At 46.3% G+C, this 25831-nt stretch overlaps 1 protein-coding gene across 1 annotated transcript in view; it reads right to left on the bottom strand.

The window, feature by feature from the left end:
• TMPRSS15 (transmembrane serine protease 15) overlaps positions 1-25831 on the bottom strand; it is a 335674-nt gene that overhangs the window by 10138 nt on the left and 299705 nt on the right. The window contains exon 26 of the mRNA XM_029579188.1: positions 19083-19222. Within this exon, the coding sequence (XP_029435048.1) occupies positions 19083-19222 (140 nt within the window). The remainder of the gene's footprint in view (positions 1-19082; positions 19223-25831) is intronic.

The raw sequence follows: 25831 nt of genomic DNA, 5'->3' as shown, positions 1-25831 counted from the left end.
ATTTAATCTTTCCACGATGGCCTTATCTTTTCTAAGTGCCCCTTTAACCTCTCGATCATCTAACGGTCCAACTGACTCCCTCACAGGCTTTCTGCTTTGGATATATTTGAAAAGGTTTTTACTGTGAGTTTTTGCCTCTATGGCCAACTTCTTTTCAAATTCTCTCTTAGCCTGTCTTATCAATGTCTTACATTTAACTTGCCAATGCTTATGCATTATCCTATTTTCTTCTGTTGGATCCTTCTTCCAATTTTTGAATGAAGATCTTTTGGCTAAAATAGCTTCTTTCACCTCCCTTTTAACCGGAAGGCTCATCTGCATACTGCTCCCAACATCCCCTGGGAGAGGAGTACAGAGGTCACTGCAAGCGATCCAGGGATTGACTTCCACAGCCCCAGCTTCCAGAGGCCCCGCACCCTTTGCAGTAGAGGAGGACCGGAAGCGCGCGCCGAATCTCAAACCCTTCCATTAACTGAGTGAAGATTAATTTAACAGTGGTTAAAGAGGATTGGTAAGTATTGCTTTCAGAAATTTTTGGACTTATAAAAGTTTGGTAAAAGGTGAAATTAAGGGATATATTCTTTAGAGTTTGTGTGTGTCTGACTTAATAAGCAAGCCAGAGATAGTTAATTCTAGTGTCTGTCTTTCCCACGCACTCAACCCTTGATTTTTAGGCACGAGACACTTTCTCATTAAAAATCGATCAGGGTCTTATCTAAATCAGCTATTATACCAGCCCTTATTGAAAGTTTAATCATCCCCTTGTAGGACACTAGCTGTTTAATTAGTAAAATCACCTGTAAATTTAAAGTACTCTCATTCCAACTCCCTTAGTATTCTAAACTTAACTAGGAACTCAATAAAACTAAGATGAAGGCAGCAGTCCAGCAGCAAGAGGGGGGCTTTCAAGTCTTTTGCATTGAGTGTCACATGTATGATTTTTTACCTGCCGGTGAGAAATTGTATGTGTGCACTCGGTGCAAAGAGCTCCTGGCTGTCATGGAACGAGTCCCATCTCTGGAGGCTAGAGTAGCAGACTTGGAGGAGCTGAGGGAGTCAGAGAGGTACATTGATGAGACCTTCAGGGACATAGTAGCCAAGTCCCAAATCCAGTCTGGCAGCCCCACTTCTGCCTTGGATCAGAAAGGTCTCCCAGTAGGAGAACATCACCCTGGTGTAGCAGGAAGTGATCCTGTAGCAAGGACCTTTTCTCCAGGTGATGTATTGCCCTCTCGCACTGAGGACAAGTCTCCCAGGGCTACTGCCCAGGAGGGAAGGGTTAGGCCGGCCAACATAGTTGGTGATTCGATTATTAGAAATTTAGATAGCAGGGTAGCTGGTGGACGTGAGGATCGCCTGGTAACTTGCCTGCCTGGTGCGAAGGTGGCAGACCTCACACGTCACCTAGATAGGATTATAGACAGTGCTGGGGAGGAGCCGACTGTCGTGGTACATGTGAGCACCAACGACATAGGAAAATGTGGGAGAGAGGTTCTGGAAGCCAAATTTAGGATTTTAGGTAGGTAGCTGAAATCCAGAACCTCCAGGGTAGCATTCTCTGAAATGCTTCCTGTTCCATGTGCAGGTCCCCAGAGGTAGGCAGAGCTCCAGAGTTTCAATGCGTGGATGAGATGATGGTGCAGGGAAGAGGGATTCAACTTTGTAAGGAACTGGGGAAACTTTTGGGGAAAGGGGAGACTTTTCCGAAAGGATGGGCTCCACCTTAACCAGAGTGGAACCAATCTGCTGGCACTAACTTTCAAAAAGGAGACAGAGCAGCTTTTAAACTAGAACAACGGGGAAAGCCGACAGTCACTCAGCAGTGCATGGTTCAGAGAAATATATCCTTGAAGGATATTAATGAAACAGGAGAGTTAGGGCATCCCAACAGAGAGGTTCCATTAAAAGCAAACATAGTCCATATGCCTATATGTAAAAAATCACAGAAGCTAATGATTTCCAAATTATCCCAAACAACTGAAAAGCAGGTTGTTAAAACAAAATAAAACCACACTTTGAAATGTCTATATGCCAATGCCAGAAGTCTAAGAAGTAAGATGGGAGAGTTAGAGTGTATAGCAGCAAATGATTAGATTGACATAATTGGCATCACAGAAACTTGGTGAAAGGAGAATAATCAATGGGACAATGATATATCAGGGTACAAATTATATCGCAATGATAGGGATGATCAACTTGGTGGGGGTGTGGTACTTTTTGTCCGGGAGGGTACAGAGTCCAACAGGATAAAGATCATAAAAGAGACTAAATGCTCAGTAGAATCTATATGGGTAGAAATCCCATGTGTGTTGGGTAATAGTATAGTGATAGGAGTATACTACCGTCCACTTGGACAAAATGGTCAGATGATGAAATGCTAAGAGAAATCAGGGAAGCAAACCAATTTGGTAGTGCAATAATAATGGGCTATTTATATTATGCATTGAGAGAATGCTTGTTATTTCTCATCTTCACGTTATCAATGGAGTGAAATACAGAAGTCTTTTGGACTATTTTTTATATTGAAAAAGAAAAAAATACACAAAAATAGTTTTCATACAAAAATAATTAAAGATTAGGTTTGAATCACAATGTCTGGCTTGATGACACCGTCACTATAGGCAATATTATAAATTAAAAATCAGTTTCCCTCTTTTTTGACAGATTTCAATTACCCCAATATTGACTGGGTAAATGTAACATCAGGACTTGCTGGAGACATAAAGTTCCTGGATGTAATAAATGATTGCTTCATGGAGCAATTGGTTCAGGAACCAACAAGAGAGGGAGCTATTTTAGATTTAATTCTTAGTGGAATGCAGGATTTGGTGAGAGAGGTAACAGTGGTGGGGCGACTTGGCAACAGTGATCATAACATGATCAAATTTAAACTAATAACTGGAAGGGGGACAATAAATAAATCTGCAGCCCTAACACTAAACTTTCAAAAGGGAAACTGTGATAAAATGAGGAAAATGTTAGAAAAAAACTGAAAGGTGCAGCTGCAAAGCTTAAAAGTGTTCACCAGGCTTGGACATTGTGTAAAAATACAGTCCTAGAGGCGTAGTCCATATGTATTCCACACATTAAGAAAGGTGGAAAGAAGGCAAAACAATTACCTTCATGGTTAAAAAGTGAGGTGAAAGAGGCTATTTTAACCAAAAGAAAATCCTTCAAAAATAGGAAGAAGGATCCATCTGGAGAAAATAGGATAAAACATAAGCATAGTCAAGTTAAGTATAAAACATTGATAAGTCAGGCGAAGAGAGAATTTGAAATGAAGTTGGCCATAGAGGCAAAAACTCATAATAAAAACTTTTTAAAATATATCCGAAGCAAGAAACCTGTGAGGGAGTTGTTTGGACCATTAGATGACCGAGGGATTAAAGGGGCTCTTAGGGAAAATAAGGCCATTGCAGAAAGACTAAATTAATTCTTTGCTTCCTTGTTTACTAATGAGGATGTTGGGGAGATACCAGTTCCAGAGATGGTTTTCAGGGGTGATGAGTCAGATGAACTGAACGAAATCACTGTGAACCTGGACGATGTAGTAGGCCAGATTGACAAAGTAAAGAGGAGCAAATCACCTGGACCGGATGGTATGCATCCTAGGGTACTGAAGGAACTAAAAAATGAAATTTTTGATCTATTAGTTAAAATTTGTAACCTATCATTAAAATCATCCATTGTACCTGAAGACTGAATAACCCCATTATTTAAAAAAGGCTCTATGGGTGATCCGGGTAACTATAGACCAGTGAGCCTGAATTCAGTGCTGGGAAAATTAGTGGAAACTATTCTCAAGATCAAAATCGTAGAGCATATAGAAAGACATGATTTAATGGAACACAGTCAACATGGATTTACCCAAGGGAAGTCTTGCCTAACAAATCTGCTTCATTTTTTTGAAGGGGTTAATAAACATGTGGATAAAAGTGAATTGGAAGATGTAGTTTATTTGGATTTTCAGAAGGCATTTGACAAAGTCCCTCATGAGAGGCTTCTACAAAAACTAAAAAGTCATGGGATAGGAGGCGATGCCCTTTCATAGATTACAAACTGGTTAAAAGACAGGAAACAGGGAGTAGGATTAAATGGTCAAATTTCTCAGTGGAAAAGGGTAAATAGTGGAGTGCCTCAGGGATCTGTCCTTGGACCGATGATTTTCAATATATATATAAATGATCTGGAAAGGAATACGACAAGTGAGGTTATCAAATTTGCGGATGATACTAAATTGTTCAGAGTAGTTAAATCACAAGCGGACTGTGATACATTACAGGAAGATCTTGCAAGACTGGAAGATTGGGCATCCAAATGGCAGATGAAATTTAATGTGGACAAGTGCAATGTGTTGCATATAGGGAAAAATAACCGTTGCTGTACTTACACAATGTTAGGTTCCATATTAGGAACTACCACCCAGGAAAAAGATTTAGGCATCATAGTGGATAATACTTTAAAATTGTCGGCTCAGTGTGCTGCAGCAGTCAAAAAACAGAATGTTAGGAATTATTAGGAAGGGAATGGTGAATAAAACGGAAAATGTCATAATGCCTCTATATCGCTCCATGGCGAGACTGCACCTTGAATACTGTGTTCAATTCTGGTCGCCACATCTCAAAAGAGATATAGTTGCGATGGAGAAGGTACAGAGAAGGGCAACCAAAATGATAAAGGGGATGGAACAGCTCCCCTATGAGAAAAGGCTGAAGAGGTTAGGGCTGTTCATCTTGGAGAAGAGACGGCTGAGGAGGGATATGATAGAAGTCTTTAAGATCATGAGAGGTATTGAACGAGTAGATGTGAATCGGTTATTTTCACTTTCAAATAATAGAAGGACTAGGGGCATTCCATGAAGTTAGCAAGTAGCACATTTAAGACTAATCGGAGAAAATTATTTTTCACTCAACGCACAATAAAGCTCTGGAATTTGTTGCCAGAGGATGTGGTTAGTGCAGACAGTGTAGCTGGGTTCAAAAAAGGTTTGGATAAGTTCTTGGAGGAGAAGTCCATTAACTGCTATTAATCAAGTTTACTTAGGAAATAGCCACTGCTATTAATTGCAACAGCAGTATGGGATCTTCTTAGTGTTTAGGTAATTGCCAGGTTCTTGTGGCCTGGTTTGGCCTCTGTTGGAAACAGGATGCTGGGCTTGATGGAACCTTGGTCTAACCCAACATGGCAATTTCATATGTTCTCTTGATGCACTACCGGTCCCCAAAATGGGCTCAGAGGGCAATTTGGTGGGACACCCAATAGATTCAATTGGTACTCTTGAAAGATGATGGAAAGAAACCACTGGTCCAAAGTTATACTGGGCCACTGGTTCGCGAAGAACTGCAGCCTGCCCCTGACCAGAGGGTCCAATGTCCCTTGTATGGGCGACTGGCCTACGCTCCCTACGACCCAGTCAAAACCTGCCCCTGGTGTTGACTGATGTGCTGGCTGGGGCTTGGGGGCTCTATGCTGCCTGGGACAGCCATGGGAGCCCTGATGCTGTTGATGGGAGTGAGGGGGCAGAGGATAGTACTTCTCCTGGTGAAAGAAAGACTTCCTCTGCCCCAATCTCATTGACCTCCTAGAGGAGGAGGAGAGGTCTGGAGTGCTGGCGGAGAGTTGCTGGAGCGTTTCATGGTGTCCCGGTGCTGGGCCACTGCATCCCTCACCCTATCTCTGAAGAGATTCTCTCCAGTAAATGGCACGTCAGTGAGTTATTCCTGTTCTTCCAGTCAGAAATCCAAGGCTCCCATCCATGCCATTCTACAGGTGCCAATTCCCGTTGCAGAGACCCTCGATGTCGTTTTGAAAACATCGCAGGTCACTTGGACCTCTAGTTTTCCGCATTCCAGGCCCTTATGCACCAGCAACATGAGAGTGTCCTGCTGCTAATGAGGCAGCTGCTCAGCCACCTCCTGCACCTGCTTCCAGATGTCCCGTGAGTACTGGTTCATGTAGACCTGATAGGAAGCTATGCAGGCAATGAGCATGGTCCCCTGAAGCACTTTCCTCTCAGGAGCATCCATCGCTCTGTGGTGCTTCCCTAGGGGTGCCCAGGAATGGGTTTGAGAACACTTGGCTCTCTTGAGAGTGGATTTGACCACCACTAACTGGTGGGGCAGCTGATGCTTATTAAATCCAGCAACCTTCTGGATGAGGTAGACCCTATCAGCCTTCTTCTTAACACTGTGAGGGGGTGCTCCCATATCCTCAACTTCTTAAGGATATCGTGTACCAGGACCACCATGATCTCCTTAGAAGGCGCCACAAACTGGAGGATCTCAAGCATTTTGTGCCTAGCATCCTCCTCCATCAGTAATTGAAATGGGGTGGCTTCCGCCATCACCCTCACAAACCCTGCAAAGGTTAAGTCCTCAGTTGGAGACTTCTTTCATTCTTCTGGAGGAGAAGGATCTGAAGGGAGGTGCTCAGAGTCCTCGGAGGAGGACTCCATGGTGTCATCTCCCCAGGGGTCAAAAGGATCCTCATCCTCAATGTAAGCAACATGGGATGGGCTCTAGGCGCTTGGCCTTTGTCCAATGGTGCAGGCACTGGCAGAGCTGCACAGGGGGCTTCAGGCTCCTGTGTTATGCCACCCTGGGTGGAGCTTCCTCCTCTGAGGAACCTGCAATGACTACCGTATCAGTAGGAGGTGGCTGCAGTGCCCTGACAGCTGGGTCAATAACACATCAGGAGTGGCTTCCTTTACATTCAGAGATTGTAACCATGCTATTGGCTGAATGGGATTCACCAGAAGCAGGATACAGACACCCAATAGCTCTTAGCAAGCTGTATCCATCACCTTTGAAATTGCAGGAATGCCTTTTTCAATTTCCGAAGGTGGATGTGATGTGGTAGCCTTGGCCAGAAGGATCACAATTCCCAGGACAAAGACAGAAATGATTTTGAAGTATATCTTTTCGGTTAATTCTATCACGCTTCAGGGCCATTTCTGCCAGCTAATTGGCGAGAGTGTTGCTATGCTGGATTCAGCATCTGTTAGAAAAGGAAAGAAACATAGAAATGGCGGCAGAAAAGGACCAAATGGTCCATCCAGTCTGCTCAGCAAGCTTATGATAGCACTAGCCGCACCATACAGGTCTCCCCCATAAAGGTATCATCAGGGGATGGCAACTGCCGTGCTTTACAAGTTACCTTCATACTTAGTTTCCCAAGCCATTAAAGTAAGGGCCTTTGTTGGTTGCTGTCAGAGTCCAACTCCCTGTTATCTCTTGCCATTGAAGCAGAGAGCAATGTTGAAGTTACATCACAAGTATAAGGCTTATTGGTTAATAGGGATGTGAATCGTTTTTGAACGATTACAATTATCGTCAGATAATTTTAAAATCGTCCAAAATCGTTAGAGTGCAGATACAATACAAATGCCCCCGATTTATCGTCAGGGGCATTTGTATTGTATCGTTAAATAGGGCGCGAGAAAACCGGCACACCAAAAAAACCCTAAAACCCACCCCGAACCTTTAAAAGAAATCCCCCACCCTCCCAAACCCCCCCAAAATGTTTTAAATTACCTGGGGTCCATTGGGGGTTCCCGACGCGATCTCCCTCTCTCACTCTGGCCACGGCTGCGTTGAGAAATGGCGCCGGTGGCCCTTTGCCCTTATCATGTGACAGGGCAAAGGTAGCGCCGGTGCCATTTTGTTTCCTGGCTCCCGACGTCACGCCTGCTGGAGATCGCCCCCGGACCCCCGCTGGACCCCCAGGGACTTTTGGCCAGCTTGGGGGGGGACCTCCTGACCCCCACAAGACTTGCCAAAAGTCCAGCGGGGGTCCGGGAGCGACCTCCCGCACGCGGGCCGTATTGCCAATCTTCAAAATGGCGCTGGCGCTACCTTTGCCCTCACTATGTCATACGGGAGACCGGACCCCCGCTAGACTTTTGGCAAGTCTTGTGGGGGTCAGGAGGCCCCCCCCCCCAAGCTGGCCAAAAGTCCCTGGGGGTCCAGCGGGGGTCCGGGGGCGATCTCCAGCAGGCCTGACGTCGGGAGCCAGGAAACAAAATGGCGCCGGCGCTACCTTTGCCCTGTCACATGATAAGGGCAAAGGGCCACCGGCGCCATTTCTCAACGCAGCCGTGGCCAGATTTACGATTTTTAACGATTTTTTAAAACAAAAAAACTCGACGATAAGATTTCCCTCCCCCCCAGCCAAAATCGATCGTTAAGACGATCGATCACACGATTCACACCTCTATTGGTTAAGGGTAGTACCAGCTGCATCAACAAGTTGCCTCCATGCTTGTTTTTCCAGACCGTAAAATTTATGTTCTTATTGGTTGTTGTCTGCAACTACCTTTTTCCTCTTTTCCCCCTGCCGTTAAAGCAGAGAGCAATACTGTGTTGCATCAACAATATGAAGGCTTGTTGGTTAAGGGAAGTAACCGCTACACTAGCAAGTTACTCCCATGCGCTCTTTTCCTAATTTCTATATTCTAGCCTTTAGTAATCCACAGTGTTTATCCCATGCCCCTTTGAAATCCTTCACCATTTTTGTTTTATTCCTGCCTCCTCCTTAGCCAAATAGGCCTTATGGAGGAGGAGGACAAAATCTGTGGAGAATTCCTCACAATCAGTGGAATGCTGATCCTGATTTCCCCCCTTCCTGTCCCCAACAGGGCACTGATCAACAGGAAAGAGCGGGGAAGGGGAGTCCCAAGGTTCCCATGCAGAAGCCTGGTTCCTAGCATGTGGAGTTAAAATGGCCGCCATCTCCTCCAACCTTCCCTCCCAACTCAGGGTCTCCTGCACCGGCCCAGCAGATCGAGTGGAACAACCATCCCGGTTAGTCCCACAGAGGTTCCAACCCCTCCGGAGACATAATCTGGGCAGAATGCGGCTGCATCGAGGTGCAATCACTTCAGCCTGCAGCTGCAAAGGAAAATTGGTTCTTTCCTGCTAATTTTCATTCCTGTAGTACCACGGATAAGTCTAGACTCCTGGGTTTTGCCTCCCCTCCAGCAGATGGAGACAGAGAAGTTTTGACAGACTCTCCCTATACCCCAAGGTGCCATCTACAGTCTGTCAGTATGAATCAGTATCAAAGCAGAATGGCTCAAAACCAAAATTAACTATATACAAATAACACCTTTCCTGAACTGGCTCACTAATTCCAAGTGGGAACAGAACCCATTGATCACTGAGAACAAATTCAATCTGCAGATCCAAAACAAATGAATGCTGAATGAGCGGACTCTCCATTAACTGTATGCAAACCACACTTTGAAATGTCTGTATGCCAATGCCAGAAGTCTAAGAAGTAAGATGGGAGAGTTAGAGTGTATAGCACCAAATGATGAGATTGACATAATTGGCATCACAGAGACTTGGTGTAAGGAGGATAATCAATGGGACAGTGCTATATCAGGGTACAAATTATATTGCAATGATAGGGACGATCAACTTGGTGGGGGTGTGGCACTTTATGTCAGGGAGGGTATAGAGTCCAACAGGATAAAGATCATACAAGAGAGTAAATACTCAGTAGAATCTATATGGGTAGAAATCCCATGTGTGTTGGGTAAGAGTATAGTGATAGGAGTATACTACCACCTGGACAAAATGGTCAGACAGATGATGAAATGCTAAGAGAAATCAGGGAAGCAAACCAATTTGGCAGTGCAATAATAATGGGAGATTTCAATTACCCCAATATAGACTGGGTAAATGTAACATCAGGACTTGCTAGAGACATAAAGTTCCTGGATATAATAAATGATTGCTTCATGGAGCAATTGGTTCAGGAACCAACAAGAGAGGGAGCTATTTTAGATTTAATTTTTAGCGGAATGCAAGATTTGGTGAGAGACGTAACGGTGGTGGGGCCACTTGGCAACAGTGATCATAACATGATCAAATTTAAACTAATAACTGGAAGAGGGACAATAAGTAAATCTGCAGCTGTAGCACAACATTTTAAAAAGGGAAACTTTGATAAAATGAGGAAAATAGTTAGAAAAAAACTTAAAGGTGCAGCTGCAAAGGTTAAAAGTGTTCAACAGGCTTGGATATTGTTTAAAAATACAATCCTAAAGGCGCAGTCCATATGTATTCCGCGCATTAAGAAAGGTGGAAGGAAGGCAAATTGATTACCATCATGGTTAAAAGGTGAGGTGAAAGAGGCTATTTTAGCCAAAAAAAAATCCTTCAAAAATTGGAAGAAGGATCCACCTGAAGAAAATAAGATAAAACATAAGCATTGTCAAGGTAAGTGTAAAACATTGATAAGACAGGCGAAGAGAGAATTTGAAATGAAGTTGGCCATAGAGGCAAAAACTCATAATAAAAACTTTTAAAAATATATCCAAAGCAAGAAACCTGTGAGGGAGTCGGTTGGACCATTAGATAACAGAGGGGTTAAAGGGGCTCTTAGGGAAAATAAGGCCATTGCAGAAAGACTAAATGAATTCTTTGCCTCCGTGTTTACTAATGAGGATGTTGGGGAGATACCAGTTCCAGAAATGGTTTTCAGGGGTGATGAGTCAGATGAACTGAACGAAATCACTGTGAACCTGGAAGATGTAGTAGGCTAGATTGACAAACTAAAGAGTAGCAAATCACCTGGACCGGATGCTATGCATCCTGGGGTTCTGAAGGAACTCAAAAATGAAATTTCTGATCTATTAGTTAAAATTTGTAACCTATCATTAAAATCATCCATTGTACCTGAAGACTTGAGGGTGGCCAATGTAACCCCAATATTTAAAAAAGGCTCCAGGGGCGATCTGGGTAATTATAGACCAGTGAGCCTGACTTCCGTGCCGGGAAAAATAGTGGAAACTATTCTCAGGATCAAAATCGTAGAGTATATAGAAAGTCATGGGATAGGAGGCGATGTCCTTTCGTGGATTACAAATTGGTTAAAAGACAGGAAACAGAGAGTAGGATTAAATGGTCAATTTTCTCAGTGGAAAAGGTAAACAGTGGAGTGCCTCATGGATCTGTACTTGGATCGGTGCTTTTCAATAGGGGGCGGATTTTAAAACAATACGCGCGCCGGTACTTTTGTTCGCGCCACTGGCGCCACTGGCGCGAACAAAAGTACACCAGATTTTATAAGATACGCGCGTAGCCGTGCGTATCTTATAAAATCCGGGGTTGGCGCGCGCAAGGGGATGCACATTTGTGCAAACTGCGCGCGCCGAGCCCAGCGCGGCCTGTCTGTTCTGAACTTTTCTTCGCCCTCCCCCCACCTTCCCCTCCCTTCCCCTACCTAACCCACCCCCCCGGCCCTATCTAAACCCCCTCTTACCTTTGTCGCCGGCAGCCCCGCTCCGTCCTCCGGTCCCAGGGGTAATTGCCAGGTTCTTGTGGCCTGGTTTTGGCCTCTGTTGGAAACAGGATGCTGGGCTTGATGGACCCTTGGTCTAACCCAGCATGGCAATTTCTTATGTTCTTATGCATAAAGCGGGTGGGACTCTGGACTCATCCGTGGTACTACAGGAACGAAAATTAGCAGGTAAGAACCAATTTTCCTTTTCCTATACGTACCCAGATTAGTCTAGACTCCTGGGATGTACCAGAGCTTTCTTACTTTGGGTGGGACCCGGAGAGGCCCACTCAGAGCACACCCTCTCCAAATCCCCCAGAACCCGAGGCCTGGACATTCAGCCGGTTATGCCTTGCAAAGATTTGTAAAGACTTCAATGTAACCGCCCTGCAAATCTCTTGTGGTGAGACTTGTTGGCACACCGCCCAAGATGCTGCCTGCGAACGGGTAGAATGGGCCCGGAGTCCAAGTGTTAGGGGTCTACCATGCAACAAATATGCTGAACTTATAGTCTCCTTCAGCCAGCGGGCTATTGTGGTCTTAGATGCTATATTACCTCGTTTTGGACCACTCCACAGCACAAAAAGATGGTCAGACATACAGAAACTGTTCATAACCTTCAGATAACGCAGTATTGCCCTGTGAACATCTAGCTTCTTCAAGTCTCCAGAAAGGGGATTTGACCAGTCCACTTCTGGAAAAGACGGGAGCTCCATGGATTGATTCAAATGAAAAGAGGAAACCACCTTTGGAAGAAAAGAAGGAACTGTCCGTAAGGAAACTCCAGAATCAGAAATTCTTAAGAAGGCTCTCTGCAAGATAATGCCTGAGGCTCTGACATCCTACAAGCAGATGAATCTACTAGAAAGATTGCCTTTAACGTGAGATCTTTCAACGTCACCCTTTTTAGAGGCTCAAAGAGCGCAGCACACAGAGCTGTGAGAACCAAGTTTAGGCTCCAAGAAGGACAAGGGTGTCTGACCGGGTACCGTAAGTGCTTCGCTCCCCGAAGAAAACGAGTCACATCCAGATGCGTAGCTAACTCTACTCCCTGAATTGTACCACATAAACAACCGAGAGCTGCTACCTGCACTCTGAGGGAGCTACACGATAAACCCTTGCATAGTCCGGCTTGTAGGAAACACAAAATATCTGACACTGATGATCGGGTAGGAACCATCTCACGTTCCAAGCACCAAGATTCAAAGGCTCTCCACACCCAAACATAAGTCAGGGAAGTGGATGGCTCATGGGATCTCAAAAGTGTAGCCACTACCGCATCAGAATAACCTTTTCTCTTTAGACGCCGCCTCTCAAAAGCCAAGCCGCTAGACAAAAGTGATCTGCCTCTTCCAAACAGATGGGTCCTTGATGTTGAAGGGCCGGGAAATCCTAAAAACGCAGGGGCCCCGCCATTGTTAGATTGAGCAGATCCGCTCAATCTAAACCATGGACATCTCGGCCACTCTGGATCTACGAGGATCACCTCCACCGGGTGGAGTTCTATTTGCCTGAGCACTTTGCCGATCAGAGCAAGGCAGAAACATGTACAGCAAGACATTTGTTGGCCAGGGAAGAACCAGGGCATCCACTCCTTCCGCTCCTGTCTCTCTGCGGCGACCGAAGAAGCGCAGGGCTTTGGTATTCCTGAATGTCGCCATCAGATCCATGCTGGGTGTGTCCCATGTGTCGCATACAAGCTGAAAAGCCTCGTCAGCCAACTCCCACTCTCCGGGATCGAGACGGTGACGACTGAGGAAGTCTGCGTGAACGTTGTCGATGCCGACTATGTGAGATGCTGCAATGATGACCAGATGCTGCTCCGCCCAGCTTATCAACTGTTGAGCTTCTACCACCACTGGTTGGCTTTTGGTCCCTCCTTGGCGATTAATATACGCCACCGTGGTCGCATTGTTGGATAGAACTCTGACCGACTTCCCCTGGAGGAGTGGAAGGAAAGCTTGTAATGTTGATTGATCGACCACTGAGATTCTTCCTGGGGCCATTGCCCCTGCACGGATTTCCCTAGACAAACCACTCCCCAGCTGGAGAGGCTGGCATCTGTAGTAACCACTGTCCACTTGGGCACTACCAAGGGAACTCCGCGGGTTAAGTTGTCCGAGAGGAGCCACCAATCGAGACTGGATCTTGCAGAATCTGTAAGAGGAAGGGGCAGATGAAATTGCTCGGAGACTGTGTTCCACCAGGAAAGCAATGCTGATTGCAAAGGACGCATATGAGCAAAGGCCCATGGCACTAACTCCAGAGTGGAAGTCATTGATCCCAGGACCCACAAGTAATCCTTTACTCTGGGAGGATGTTTGGACAATAAGTCTGAATCTGTCCCTGCAGCTTGCAAATGTGGTCCGTAGTAAGGAAAACTCTCCCCTGTTGCGTGTCGAACAGGGCTCCCAGGAATTCTAAGGACTGGGAGGGTACCAGATGACTCTTGGCAAGGTTGACCATCCAACCGAGTGATCTCAATAGCTGAAGTACTCTGTGGATCACCAAATGACATTGCAATTCTGATTTCGCTTGAATCTGCCAGTCATCTAGGTATGGATGCACCAAAAATCTTGCCTCAGGAGTTGCGCTGCTACCACAACCATTATCTTGGTGAAGGTCCTGGGTGCGGTGGCAAGCCCGAAAGGCAGAGCTCCAAACTGATAATGATGTCCCAGGATGAAAAACCTTAGAAATTTCTGGTGGGTGGCCTGGATGCCGATGTGTAAATATGCCTCCGTCAGATCCAGCAATGCTAGAAACTCTCCCTTTCGCACTGAGGCAATAACTGACCTCAGGGTCTCCATGCGGAAATGAGGCACCCGAAGGCATCCTTTGACCCGTTTTAAATCTAGAATGGGCCAGAAGGTTCCCTCCTTCTTGGGAACTACGAAGTAAATGGAATAGCGGCCTCTTCTCTGTTCCGCAGGAGGAACTGGCGTAATGGTGCTGTGTTCAAGAAGGCGCTGTAATGTATCTTGCATCGCCTTTCATTTCTCCTTGTAAGCGCATGGGGAGACCAGAAACCGGTCCTGAAGGTGACGTGCAAAATCTAAAGCGTAACCTTGTCTTATGACGGTGAGGACCCACTGGTCCGAAGTTAATTTGGCCCATTCCTCATAAAAGATTGACAGTCTGCCCCCCACGACCGGTACTGAGGAATGGACCGGCTGCATTTCATTGCAGGGACTTAACTTCAGGAGCAGACTGGGGGTTACTGGATCCACCAAAACGTCGGCCTTGAAAGGAATGAGACCATGACTGCTGTCTGTTCGAATTTTGCTGAAAAAGAGGAACCGGTAGACCGGGGCGTTCAGAATCTCCGATTCCCACGGAAGCGAGACAGAGTAGAAAAAGAGCCCCTTGATTTGGGCCAATCCTCTGGCAATCTATGTACTTTATTCTCGCCCAGGGATTGAATCATGTCCTCCAAGTCCTTTCCAAAAAACAACTTGTCCTTAAAAGGCAGAGAACCCAGCTGAGCTTTGGAAGAAACATCCGCAGACTGGTTTCTTAACCATAGAAGTCTGCGTGCCGAGACAGCAGAAACCATAGACCTGGCCGAAGTCCGCAACAGGTCGTAAAGAGCATCGGCACTGTAAGCGACTACAGCTTCCAGATGGCCTGCCTGTAGAGCTTCCCCATCTGAAAGAGAGGCATTGGCTTGTAGTTGTTGCATCCAGCACAGGCCAGCTCTCAAAGAAAAACTGCTGCACATGGCAGCTCACACTCCTAGTGCTGAGACTTCAAATATTTTCTTGAGCTGGAGCTCCAACTTTTGATCCTGCAGGTCCTTGAGGGCTGTCGCCCCAGTGACCAGGATGGTAGTCTTCTTGGTAACTGCGGACACCGCTGCATCCACCTTGGGAACTTGAAGAAGGTCTAAAGCTTCCTCCAGCAGAGGGTATAGCTTATCCATTGCTTTACTGACCTTCAACCCGAGGTCAGGGATGTCCCATTCCCTGAAGTCAGTGACCGAAAAATGAAAAGGGAATGAAGTGGTCGGACCCTGCAGGCCCAACAACACCGGATCAATAGCTGCCATCCGGGATTCCTCTGGCGGCACTTCGATGCCTAACTCCCCCAAAATTGCAGGAATAAGTGGACCCAGCTGCTCCTTTCTAAAAGGGCGGACCACCTTTGGGTCATTCCCCTCAACAACATGGAAGTTCCGGACTGAATCCTGCTGCTGATCTGCATCCCCGTCTACCTCCAGAGGAGGCTTGGATGGCAGGGTTTGGTCATCTGGGTCAGAAGCATCTGAGGAGGAATCTGTGCCTGTATGGCATGCCACAGGCCATAAGGGGCGCTTAATTTTTGATGACCCAGCGCTCCCTCTAGGCTTGGACTGCTTTCAAGCATTTGAAATGGGCAGATCAAAATAAATTTTCTCCCCAGCCTGCTTTTTCACTGATTTCCTGGCCTTAGAGGCCTTGTGAAGCAGTAAAATACATTCTGAAGAGAAGGAGGACGAGGAGGAGGAGTCAGACGCCTCCTCGGGGCTGTCCTGTGTCGCACCCGAGCCATGCCTTGGTGTTCGGCCTCCCCCTGGGGGCCATTTGCTGCAGGGATAAAGAAGGCAGGAGAATCCCCTCCCCTGCCACGGCTCGCGTCGCTGCCCTGAAAGAGCTTAAATTGGCAGGAGAAGGGGACCGCGGTCTATCCACCCCCATCGAAGCTGTGCGAGTGCTCCCCCCATCACCCCCGGCCGCTGCGGAAGTTCCTCCCCCTCCATGAAGACATGAGGAATACAGGCCGATATATGAAAGCCGAGCGTGTGCTGAGCCGCAAGCCCGGCAAACTGCTCTCCGCAGCATCGCTGAGGGAACCATGGAGCTCTGCAAAATTCGCCCGTGAAAGAGAAACAGCAGTAGCGAGGGAAGGGAGAGCCCAATCCAGCAAAAAGTAAAGACTTTCTTTTTTTTTTTCCCAACCTACCCGGCAATCCTCTGTGGATCCTGGCCCTCCTGGGGTGAGTGAGCCGGGCTCCCCGGTATCACCCCCAGAGTGGCTCTGACTAGGCAATAGGGCCCTCGACCCCTAGCCTCAACTGCCTCTAGCACCAGAGGGGATGGTCCCCTCAGGACCTGGCAACGCCCTGGGAGGCTGAAGGGAATCCTCTTCACGTAGCTGTTTTTTTTTTTTTTTTAAAGAGCTAGTCTAAAATAAACAATCTCCCTGTCTAAAATTTGTCTTTTTTTTTTAAACACCTAATTAACTAAGAACAGACTGTAGGTTTTGCACCTCCACCATCTGCTAGAAACAGAGAATACTGACAGACTGTAGGTGGCACCTCGGGGTATAGGGCTTCTATACACCTTGGGGTATAGGGCATAAGAACATAAGAACATGCCATACTGGGTCAGACCAAGGGTCCATCAAGCCCAGCATCTTGTTTCCAACAGTGGCCAATCCAGGCCATAAGAACCTGGCAAGTACCCAAAAACTAAGTCTATCCCATGTTACTGTTGCTAGTAATAGCAGTGGCTATTTTCTAAGTGAACTTAATAGCAGGTAATGGACTTCTCCTCCAAGAAGTTATCCAATCCTTTTTTAAACACAGCTACACTAACTGCACTAACCACATCCTCTGGCAACAAATTCCAGAGTTTAATTGTGCGTTGAGTAAAAAAGAACTTTCTCCGATTAGTTTTAAATGTGTCTCATGCTAACTTCATGGAGTGCCCCCTAGTTTTTCTACTATTCGAAAGAATAAATAACCGATTCACATCTACCCGTTCTAGACCTCTCATGATTTTAAACACCTCTATCATATCCCCCCTCAGTCGTCTCTTCTCCAAGCTGAAAAGTCCTAACTTCTTTAGTCTTTCCTCTCTGTCTCCATCTGCTGGAGGGAAGGCAAAACCCAGGAGTCTGGACTGATCCGAGTACGTACAGGGAACAGACTTTCTCGTGCTGAGTGGTAGGTGCCATTAAGCTGCGGTCTGGGCTAAAAATACCTCCCTGCGCAAGGAGGCTATTGCCGGTACAGTCATCACGTCTCAACGCTGCTCAGATACCTGGCTCGGTGGTCGGCAGAGTCTTGTACCGCACTCAGCCGATTCTGCCTCTTGGCATTCAAGCCACTCAGCCTAACTTACTGCTTTCCTTTCCTTTTCTATTTTTTTTTTTTCATAAAGGAACAGACCTCCAGAAGCACCCAAAGGCAGAAGAAATAAAACTAAATGCTTCCCTGCTTCTGGACGTTGGCAGCTGATAGCTGAGGGTGACAGGGACCCAGAGAGGGTGAGGGAACCAGGACTCCTGGCTTTCACTCCCATGGGAAGACAAGGGCCGAGTTAGATCAGGGATCACCAACCCCCTGCTAGTCCTGCTCTACCCAAGCGATGGCCCACGAAGGAATCTAACACCTCGGGGAGCCCACTTCCTAGGAATCTTTTTTCTTCCAAACTTAAAACTCTTTCTCTCTCCTTATTTTTTTAAACTCCAGTCTGCAGGTTTGCACTTCTACCATCTGCTGGAGACAGAGAAATACTGAGGGACTGCAGATGGAACTCTCGGTTATGTAGCAGTGCCTGAAAAGTTTTTATTCTCTGCCTCCATCTGCTGGTAGGGATGCAAACCCCACTTGTTTGGACTGATCTGGGGTATGAACAGGAACCAATACTTTCCTTTGGTGCAGAGGTTCTGGTTCCAGGAACACAGGCAGCATGGCAGATCAGAAAAAAGCCAGACTACTGGCTATATCCATCTCCTTTCACCAAATTTTAGCAACCTAGCCCAGGACAAGCCATACAAAAGAGATATTTCCCTGCTCCACTGGGCTTGCAGTGAAGAATTGCCAGAAGGTTCCACCGCTGTCTCATGAAGGATGAGGGATCTGGACCACCATATGTCCACTTCATGGACCCCTGGACCGAGGTATTAGAAGGGTCATCAACCTCCTGCTCGTCTGCCTCAAACCAGGGGGGATGGCCCCACTGGGACCTTACATCCCCATGGGAGGATCCAGAAATGTTCTTGTTTTTTAAACTTTTTTTTTCTCTTGTTCCAGATTGCAGGTTTTACACCATCTAACATTTGCTGGAGTCAGAGAAATACTGAGGGACTGCAGGTGGTACACTGGGTTATGTACAGTGCCAGTGAAACTTTCTCTTCCATACGCTCGCAGGGAGGCAAAACCCAGGAGTCTGGACTGATCTGGGTACTTACAGGGAAAGGGTAATTCAAATAATGTTAAAATGAGGAAACGCTCCATGAAACTAACACCAGCAGAAATAAAACAAATGAGAAAGTACTCTTCCACACAACACATAATCAAGTTGTAGAATAATGACTGGAAAAGCAGAGTTTAAAAAGGATTGGGACAAATCCAGAACACCACATTATTAGCCAGGCAGACTAGGGAAAGAAGCCACTGTCACTGGAAGGGAGCAACAAGGAAAATGTACTTTCAGTGATCTATCAGGTGTTTTTGTGAACTGGACTGGCTACTGTCAGATACCCCATTGCCCTTTTGTTTTTATGACATTTAAGTACTTCCAAGGAATAAATGCACAAGAGGGGTCTCTTTCAACAGAAAGGAAACTCTGGAATGAGAGTGAAAGGGGGTAGCCTGAGGCAAATATTTTCTTTTCAAATGGTGGATGCAAGAACAGTCTCCCAGTGGAAGTGACAGAGACTCGGATAGGATAAGATTTCAAGAATGCATATGACAAGCGAGAGGAAGAGACTATAAAGCTGAGCAGTGCATGTGGATAGGCAGACTATATAGGTCATTTGGTTCTAGTTATGAGTACATTATCCTATGCTCAGGTTGTGTGCAGTTTTACCTGACACGTGTCTATCCCTCCATGGTCGTAGCCTCCGCACATCATATTTCCTGTAATGCTGTATTCTGGCATCTGCTGCTGACATTTGACATTGGTTATGAGGGGGATCTGTGCTTCTTGTAGGGTGTTGGCAGTAGAACCTGAATAATGTACATGAAATAATCAGCACACATCAGGCTTATTCTTACAATTCAACTGTCTTTCTGGAGAGCTCTGCTCTCTGGCTCAGCTGCATGGGACCAGCTGAGCCTCCCTCCATCTCTCTTCTGCACCAAGAGAGGCAGTGCTGTGGGCTATTCAGCTCCAGCCTATCGCCCACTCACATGGCTTAGGCTTTCTGCAAACCGGAGATCTACCAGTATCTTTCAAAGCTGAGATTAACTTACACTGTTTTCAATGCAGCTAATGAAGTCCACTTAAATATAACTTCAACCTCATCAAGTCTTACCAATTGCTTAGACCTTAAGAACACTTCTATTACAGAAAGGGTGCAGTAACTTGTTCCTTTAACCCTGCTGCTGATGAATTAATTTGAATTGAATGCGGTCATTCAGCTGGAGCGCCATTTACATCTTAATTTCAGACACATGAAGCCAAACCACTGTGCCCCTCAGAACTGGTCTGCATGACCTTTGCAATCCTGTTTTAGAAGAATGCACACCCATATTTTTTTCCAGTGGCAACACTAATTTGCGAAAGAAGCCCAGAGTATATTATAAGAGTTTGTAGTGCTCCCTGGGTCTTTTATGCCCTGCAAATGCACCTAATGGTGCTCAAACCTTTCCACTCAGGGTCCACAGCAGAATCTCGGAAGCTGATACACTCTCTTCCAAACCCATCTCAGCATGTGACATCTTCAACAAAAACCCCACTACCATTTTAATGCTGCAAGATTTAAATCTTATGCATGCTGTGGATAGTGTGTGTCTCTAGGAGGGAAGAAAGGAAAATTGGTTCTTACCTGCTAATTTTTGTTCTTGAAATACCACAGATCAGTCCAGACAAGTGGGTTTTGCATCCCTACCAGCAGATGGAGGCAGAGAATAAAACCTTTTCAGGTATTGCTACTTAACTGAGAGTGCTACCTGCAGCGCCTCAGTATTGACCTGTACCCAAGCAAAGATGACTACTTCCTCAAACTTCAAGGATTTCTCCCTTGAGAGCAAGCTGAAGAATAAGTTGGAATTCCCAACAAAACTGAACCCTCAACTCAGGGCAATGAAAATACTTCCAATCTCAAAATATCTTGAACTATGTACAATATTGTTCAAATTCTGATTCACTCATTCAAATTCTGCATCACCAGCAGCATCCAGAAGCAGGAAAGGTCTTTCATAACAATAAGGGGACACGGGTCTGGACTGATCTGGAGTATTCCAGGAACGAAAATTAGCAGGTAAGAACCAATTTTCCTTTCCTGTTCATACCCCAGATCAGTCCAGACAAGTAGAATGTACCCAAGCGGAAAGACCCACACACAGCACAGTTTCACCAAACGGCCTCCTCCAGAGCTCTAACAGTAATGCAACAGTAATGTTTAGTAAAATTGTGCAAAGAAGACCAAGTTACTGGTCGACAAATCTCCTGTGGAGAAACCAAATGACACTCTGCCTAGGAGGCTGCCTGTGCCCTAATAGAATAAGCCTGCAGCCCTTCTGGGACCAACCGACCCTTACAGATTTAGACCGAAAATAATTGCTTCCTTCAGCCATCTTGCAATCGTGCTATTAGCTGCTTTGCAACCCTTCTTTGGACAATTGATGAAAACAAAGAGTCTGATCTCGGCTTGAGCTCTGCCACTCTTCATTCAAAAAAAAACTTAAAACCTGGCTCTTTAGCCAAGCTTTTCCAGGACCATGATCATCATTTTTTCCCCTCCAACCAGCAAGAGCATATCTTCTTCACAAACCCCCATTTTCCATACCACTACCTACTTCAGTATCTAATCTCTTGCTGCAGGACACTTGAGACTTTCTCACTTATACGTTATAATTTTTATGCTCAATAAGACCTGTCAACTTAATTGTTTAAGTCTTTTTCTTTCCTTTATCTTTTGGTCATCAATGTTACAACGTTATTGTTAAATTTTGAACTTATGTACTCTGTTCCAAGTTTCATAACCTTGTTCTATGTAATGCCTTTTGGCAATTTTCATGTTCTGTTTCAATGTAAACTGATGTGATCTTTATTTCATATAGGAACACCGGTATATAAAAATCTAAAAATAAATAAATAAATCTCCAAAAGTCAATTGTCCCCTTGAAATACTGCAATAGGACCTGATGCACATCCAAAAGGTGAAGCTCCCTCGCATAGGGTGAATCAGATGTCAGGTGCGGAAAGCCTGGTAATTCCACTGTCTGGCTAAGATGAAAGGCCGACACAACTTTGGGTAAAAAGGAAGGCACCACATGCAACGAGACTCCATCGTCCAAAAATCACAAAAAAGGAACTCTACTCGATAAGGCTTGTAGTTCAAAATTCACCTAGCCAAACAAATTGCCACCAGGAACACAGTTTTCAGGGTAAGGTCCTTCAAAGATGCCCATCTTAATGATTCAAAAGGAGCCGCACACAATACCCGAAGAACCAGATTAAGATTCCAAATTGGGAACATTTTACAAACTGGAGGACACAAATGCTTTGATCTTTAAGAAAATGTACTATGTCCGGATGAGATGCTAATGACCATCCTTGATCCTCCCTCAGCTGCTACTTGGAGAGAATTATAGGCTAAACCCTTTGACAACCCATCTTGCAAAAAGGCCAAGACCTCGGCAATGCTCACCTGCAAAGAAACATGGACTCAAACACTCTCCAGACTTGGATATATGCCAAAGAAGTAGAAGACCTTCGAGCCTGAAGTAGAGTAGTAATAATTGGCTCTGAATATCCCTTCAAGTGGAAGCGCCACCTCTCAAAAGCAAGGCCTCTAGACAGAAGCAATCCTCTTGCTCCAAAAAGATGGGCCCTTGGCGAAGCAACTCCCTCAGGGGGCTTAACCAGAATGGACAGTCTACAGCTAGCTGAACCAGATCCACAAACCATGGACGGTGCAGTCATTCTGGTGCCACCAGGATCCTTCTTCCTGGATGTTGTTCGATGCAACATAGCACCCGACCTATAAGCAGCCACAGAGGAAACACATACAGCAGAAGTTTCACTGGCCATGGCTGAACCAAAGCATCGATACCATCGGAGCCAAATTACCTCCAGTGATTGAAAAACCTGATCACCTTGGCATTCTTCTGAATTGCCATTAGATCAAACTGGGGTTCGCCCCATCTGCGCTAAATGAGGACAAAGGTCTCCGTTGAGAGCTCCCATTCACCCGGGTCCAACTGCTGCCTGCTGAGATAATCTGCCTGCACATTGTCCACACCTGCCATGTGCAAAGCTGCTAGTACTGCTAGATTTTGCTCCACCCAGGCAGAGTTCCTGAATCTCCTGAGCCATTAAATGACTCTTCGTTCTGCCATGATGATTGACTGTCATCGCTTCATCTGAGAACACACATACCGCATGCCCCTGAATCTGAGGATGAAAGCAACACCCTGCGAACCGTTCTCATTTCCAGGCAGTGGATGGACCAGGATGCCTCCACTGGTGACCACTGTCCTTGGACCATCGATCCCTGAAATACCGCTCCCCAACCATTGAGGCTGGCATCCGTGGTCACAACCACCCAGTCCAGAACCTCTAGATCCATGCCTTTCTCCAAACTGTGACGCGACAGCCACCACAAGAGACTGGATCTGGATTCCCCCTGGAGCAGCAATGGTAGCTGAAACTCGTCCAACAACGGACTCCGACAGGACAGGAAAACCTTCTGAAGAGGTCACATGTGAGCAAAGGCCCATGACACCAATTCTAGAGTGGATGCCATGGAATCTAGCACTTGTAAATAATCCAAGACTTTGGGAACCAACAGATCCAGCAGCCGAACCACTTGCAACTGAATCTTGACCACCCTCTCTGGGGTAAGAAACATCTTGCCTAACTGGGTGTCAAATTGTGCCCCCAGATATTCTAATGACTGAGACAGCTCCAGGTAGTTCTTCGCCAGGTTTATTACCCAGCCCAGGGACCTTAGGCACTCTGTAACTCGTCAAATGGAACAGTGACACTCCATCTCTGACTTCGCCTGAATGAGCCAATCATCTAGGTACAGATGCACTAGTATGCCTTCCCCTCTGAGTGCCGCCGCCACCACCACAACCATCACCATTGTGAACGTTCTTGGTGTGGTCACAAGCCCAAAGGGAAGCACTCAAAACTGAAAATGTTCTAGCACCGTGAAACGCAGAAGCTTCTGATGGTCTGCACGAATGGGAATGTGCAGATATTCCTCCGTTAGATACAAGGACTAGAGAAACTCCCCTTGCTCACCACTGCAATCACTGTCCATGTCTCTATACGAAAGTGTGGCACCCACAAGGACGCATTGACCTTTTGCAGATCTAGAATGGGCCGAAAGGAACCCTTCTTTTTTGGAACTATGATGTAAACTGAATATCTTCCTTGATCTTGTTCTCCGCGAGAAACTGGGATGATGGCTTCCAAGCGCTGCAGCCTTAGCAACGTGTTCCGCACTGCCACCTACTTGACAGGCAAAGCACAACAGGACACCATATAGGTTTCCTTGATGGAGTGTGAAAATTCTAAGGCATGGCCGTCCCTTATTACACTTCCAAAACCCACTGACCGGATGTAATTCTGGTCCACTCCTCATAAAACCAGGAAACCTTCCTCCGACAGCTTCCAGGGAGGAGAGGACCAGCCTGCCTTCATTGGACGGGCTTAGTACCTCCGGAACCCTGTCTGGAGCTATCTCCAGCCGGTCTACATGTCCCTGGAAAGGGCTGCTGCCTTCCTGAACTCTGCTTCTGCATGGATCTGGAAGAACTTCTGTTGGAGTGAAATCTTATTTCCTGAAAATGAGCATGTAGCAGAAAAGTCTTCTAGCTCACTTTCTTCTTCAGGAAACTTATTCCCTTTAGATTCTGCCAAATGCTTCATCAGAATCTCCAGATCCTCCCTAAACAACAACTTTCCTTTGAAGGGGAGATTACAAAGCTGCGCTTTTGACCACATATCCACTGACCAATTACGTAACCATAGTAGTCTTCAAGCGGATGCTGTGGACACCATATTCCTGGCTGATGTCTGAACCATAACATATAGGGCATCCGCCTCACAGGCCACCCCCACTTCCAACTGAGCCTCCTAGCTGGAATCAGCAGTAGTCCCCACTATCTTCTCTTGTGCCTTCTGTACCCAGCACAAACAAGCTCTCTGCATTAGGCTAGCACAGACCGCAGCTTAAGGCTCAGAGCCGATACCTCAAACAGCCTCTTTAGCAAGATCTTTAGCTTCCGGTCCTGGACATTTTTTAGAACTGCCGACCTTGCCATGGGAATGGTCGTCTTCTTGGTTACAGCAGACACTGCTGTATACACCTTCGGAAGCTTCCAAACCTCCAAAGTGTCCTTCGGCAAAGGATACAACCTGGTAATAGCCCTGGCCACCTACAGACCTGCCTCAGGAAAATCCCATTTCCGGTCAATCAGCTTCTTAATCTTCTTAACGCAGCCCGTCCAATACAGGATTCACACCCTCTTTGTCTGAATCCTTCTGCATGACCTTGTTCCCCAGTTCTTTCAGCACCTGGGGGATGAGAGGTCTCAACTCCTCCTTACAGAACAATCTCACCACCTTAGGGTCGACCCCTTCGGCGAGAGGAACATCCTCCACATCAAGGTCACTGCAGACCGGGGCAGTAGCAGGATCAGCACCCGGATCAGTACCTGGGTCATTTCATGAATCCTCCTGAGGACTATCTCCCTCCAAAACTTCTGAAGTGTTCTCTTCCACTCCTGAGCATCCCAGACCCAGTAGGCAAAGATTGCTCCCCGACCAGGGGGGTGCCTCAGCTCGAGGCTTCTTAGCCGAGCTCTGGGACTTCTGGGTGGCTGACCGCTTACCCTCTGCTTCTTTCTTAGTGAGATAGGCCTCATGTAGCAATAACACAAAATCTGTGGAAAATCCGTCAGACTCACTGTCTTCCTTATCTGCCAGGTCCTCTTCTGGCTCCCTGCCTCTTCTCTGTCTTCTTCAGACCCATGTTGTACTGTAGAAAGTGGGGGAGAGGAGACTCTGAACTCCGTATCCATTACAGGCCTCCTGCCACGTGGAGGCAAAATGGCTGCCGTCTTCTTCAACCCCCCCCCCCCCTGGGGCCTCCTGGATGGGGCCTGCAGACTGCATGCAGTGTCCACCTGCTGAGCCCTCTGCTGAGGCCCCTTCACCCCCGGAGGCACTTTTGGCGCATAGCAAGGCTCCATTGAGGCGCAATCGCCACAATCATCAAAAAAATGAATCCAGCCAATCACCCCCTTGACACCATTCCTACACTAATGATCAAAGCCATAGAAACCACCTTAACCAAGACTGTAACCGAGATTGTTAACTTATCTCTTGCAGAAGGAAAGTACCCTGATTGCTTAAAATCAGTAGTAATTAAGCCCATCATAAAAAAGAACAATCTTGATCCAGACAACCCACTAAACTATCGCCCTATATCTAACTTACCACTCATTGCCAAGATCATTGAAAAGGTCACCCACTCATAACTCACCGATCATCTAGAAAAGAACAACATCTTATATCCTGCCCAGTTTGGTTTCAGGAAACACCTAAGCACTGAAACACTACTCCTCTCACTAAACGACGCTGTCCTCAGAGGTTTC

The sequence above is a fragment of the Rhinatrema bivittatum genome, chromosome 15, assembly GCF_901001135.1.
Source record: "Rhinatrema bivittatum chromosome 15, aRhiBiv1.1, whole genome shotgun sequence".
Lineage (NCBI taxonomy): Eukaryota > Metazoa > Chordata > Amphibia > Gymnophiona > Rhinatrematidae > Rhinatrema > Rhinatrema bivittatum.
Note: the sequence above shows the minus strand (reverse complement) of the source record. Positions and strands in the feature narration are given on the sequence as shown.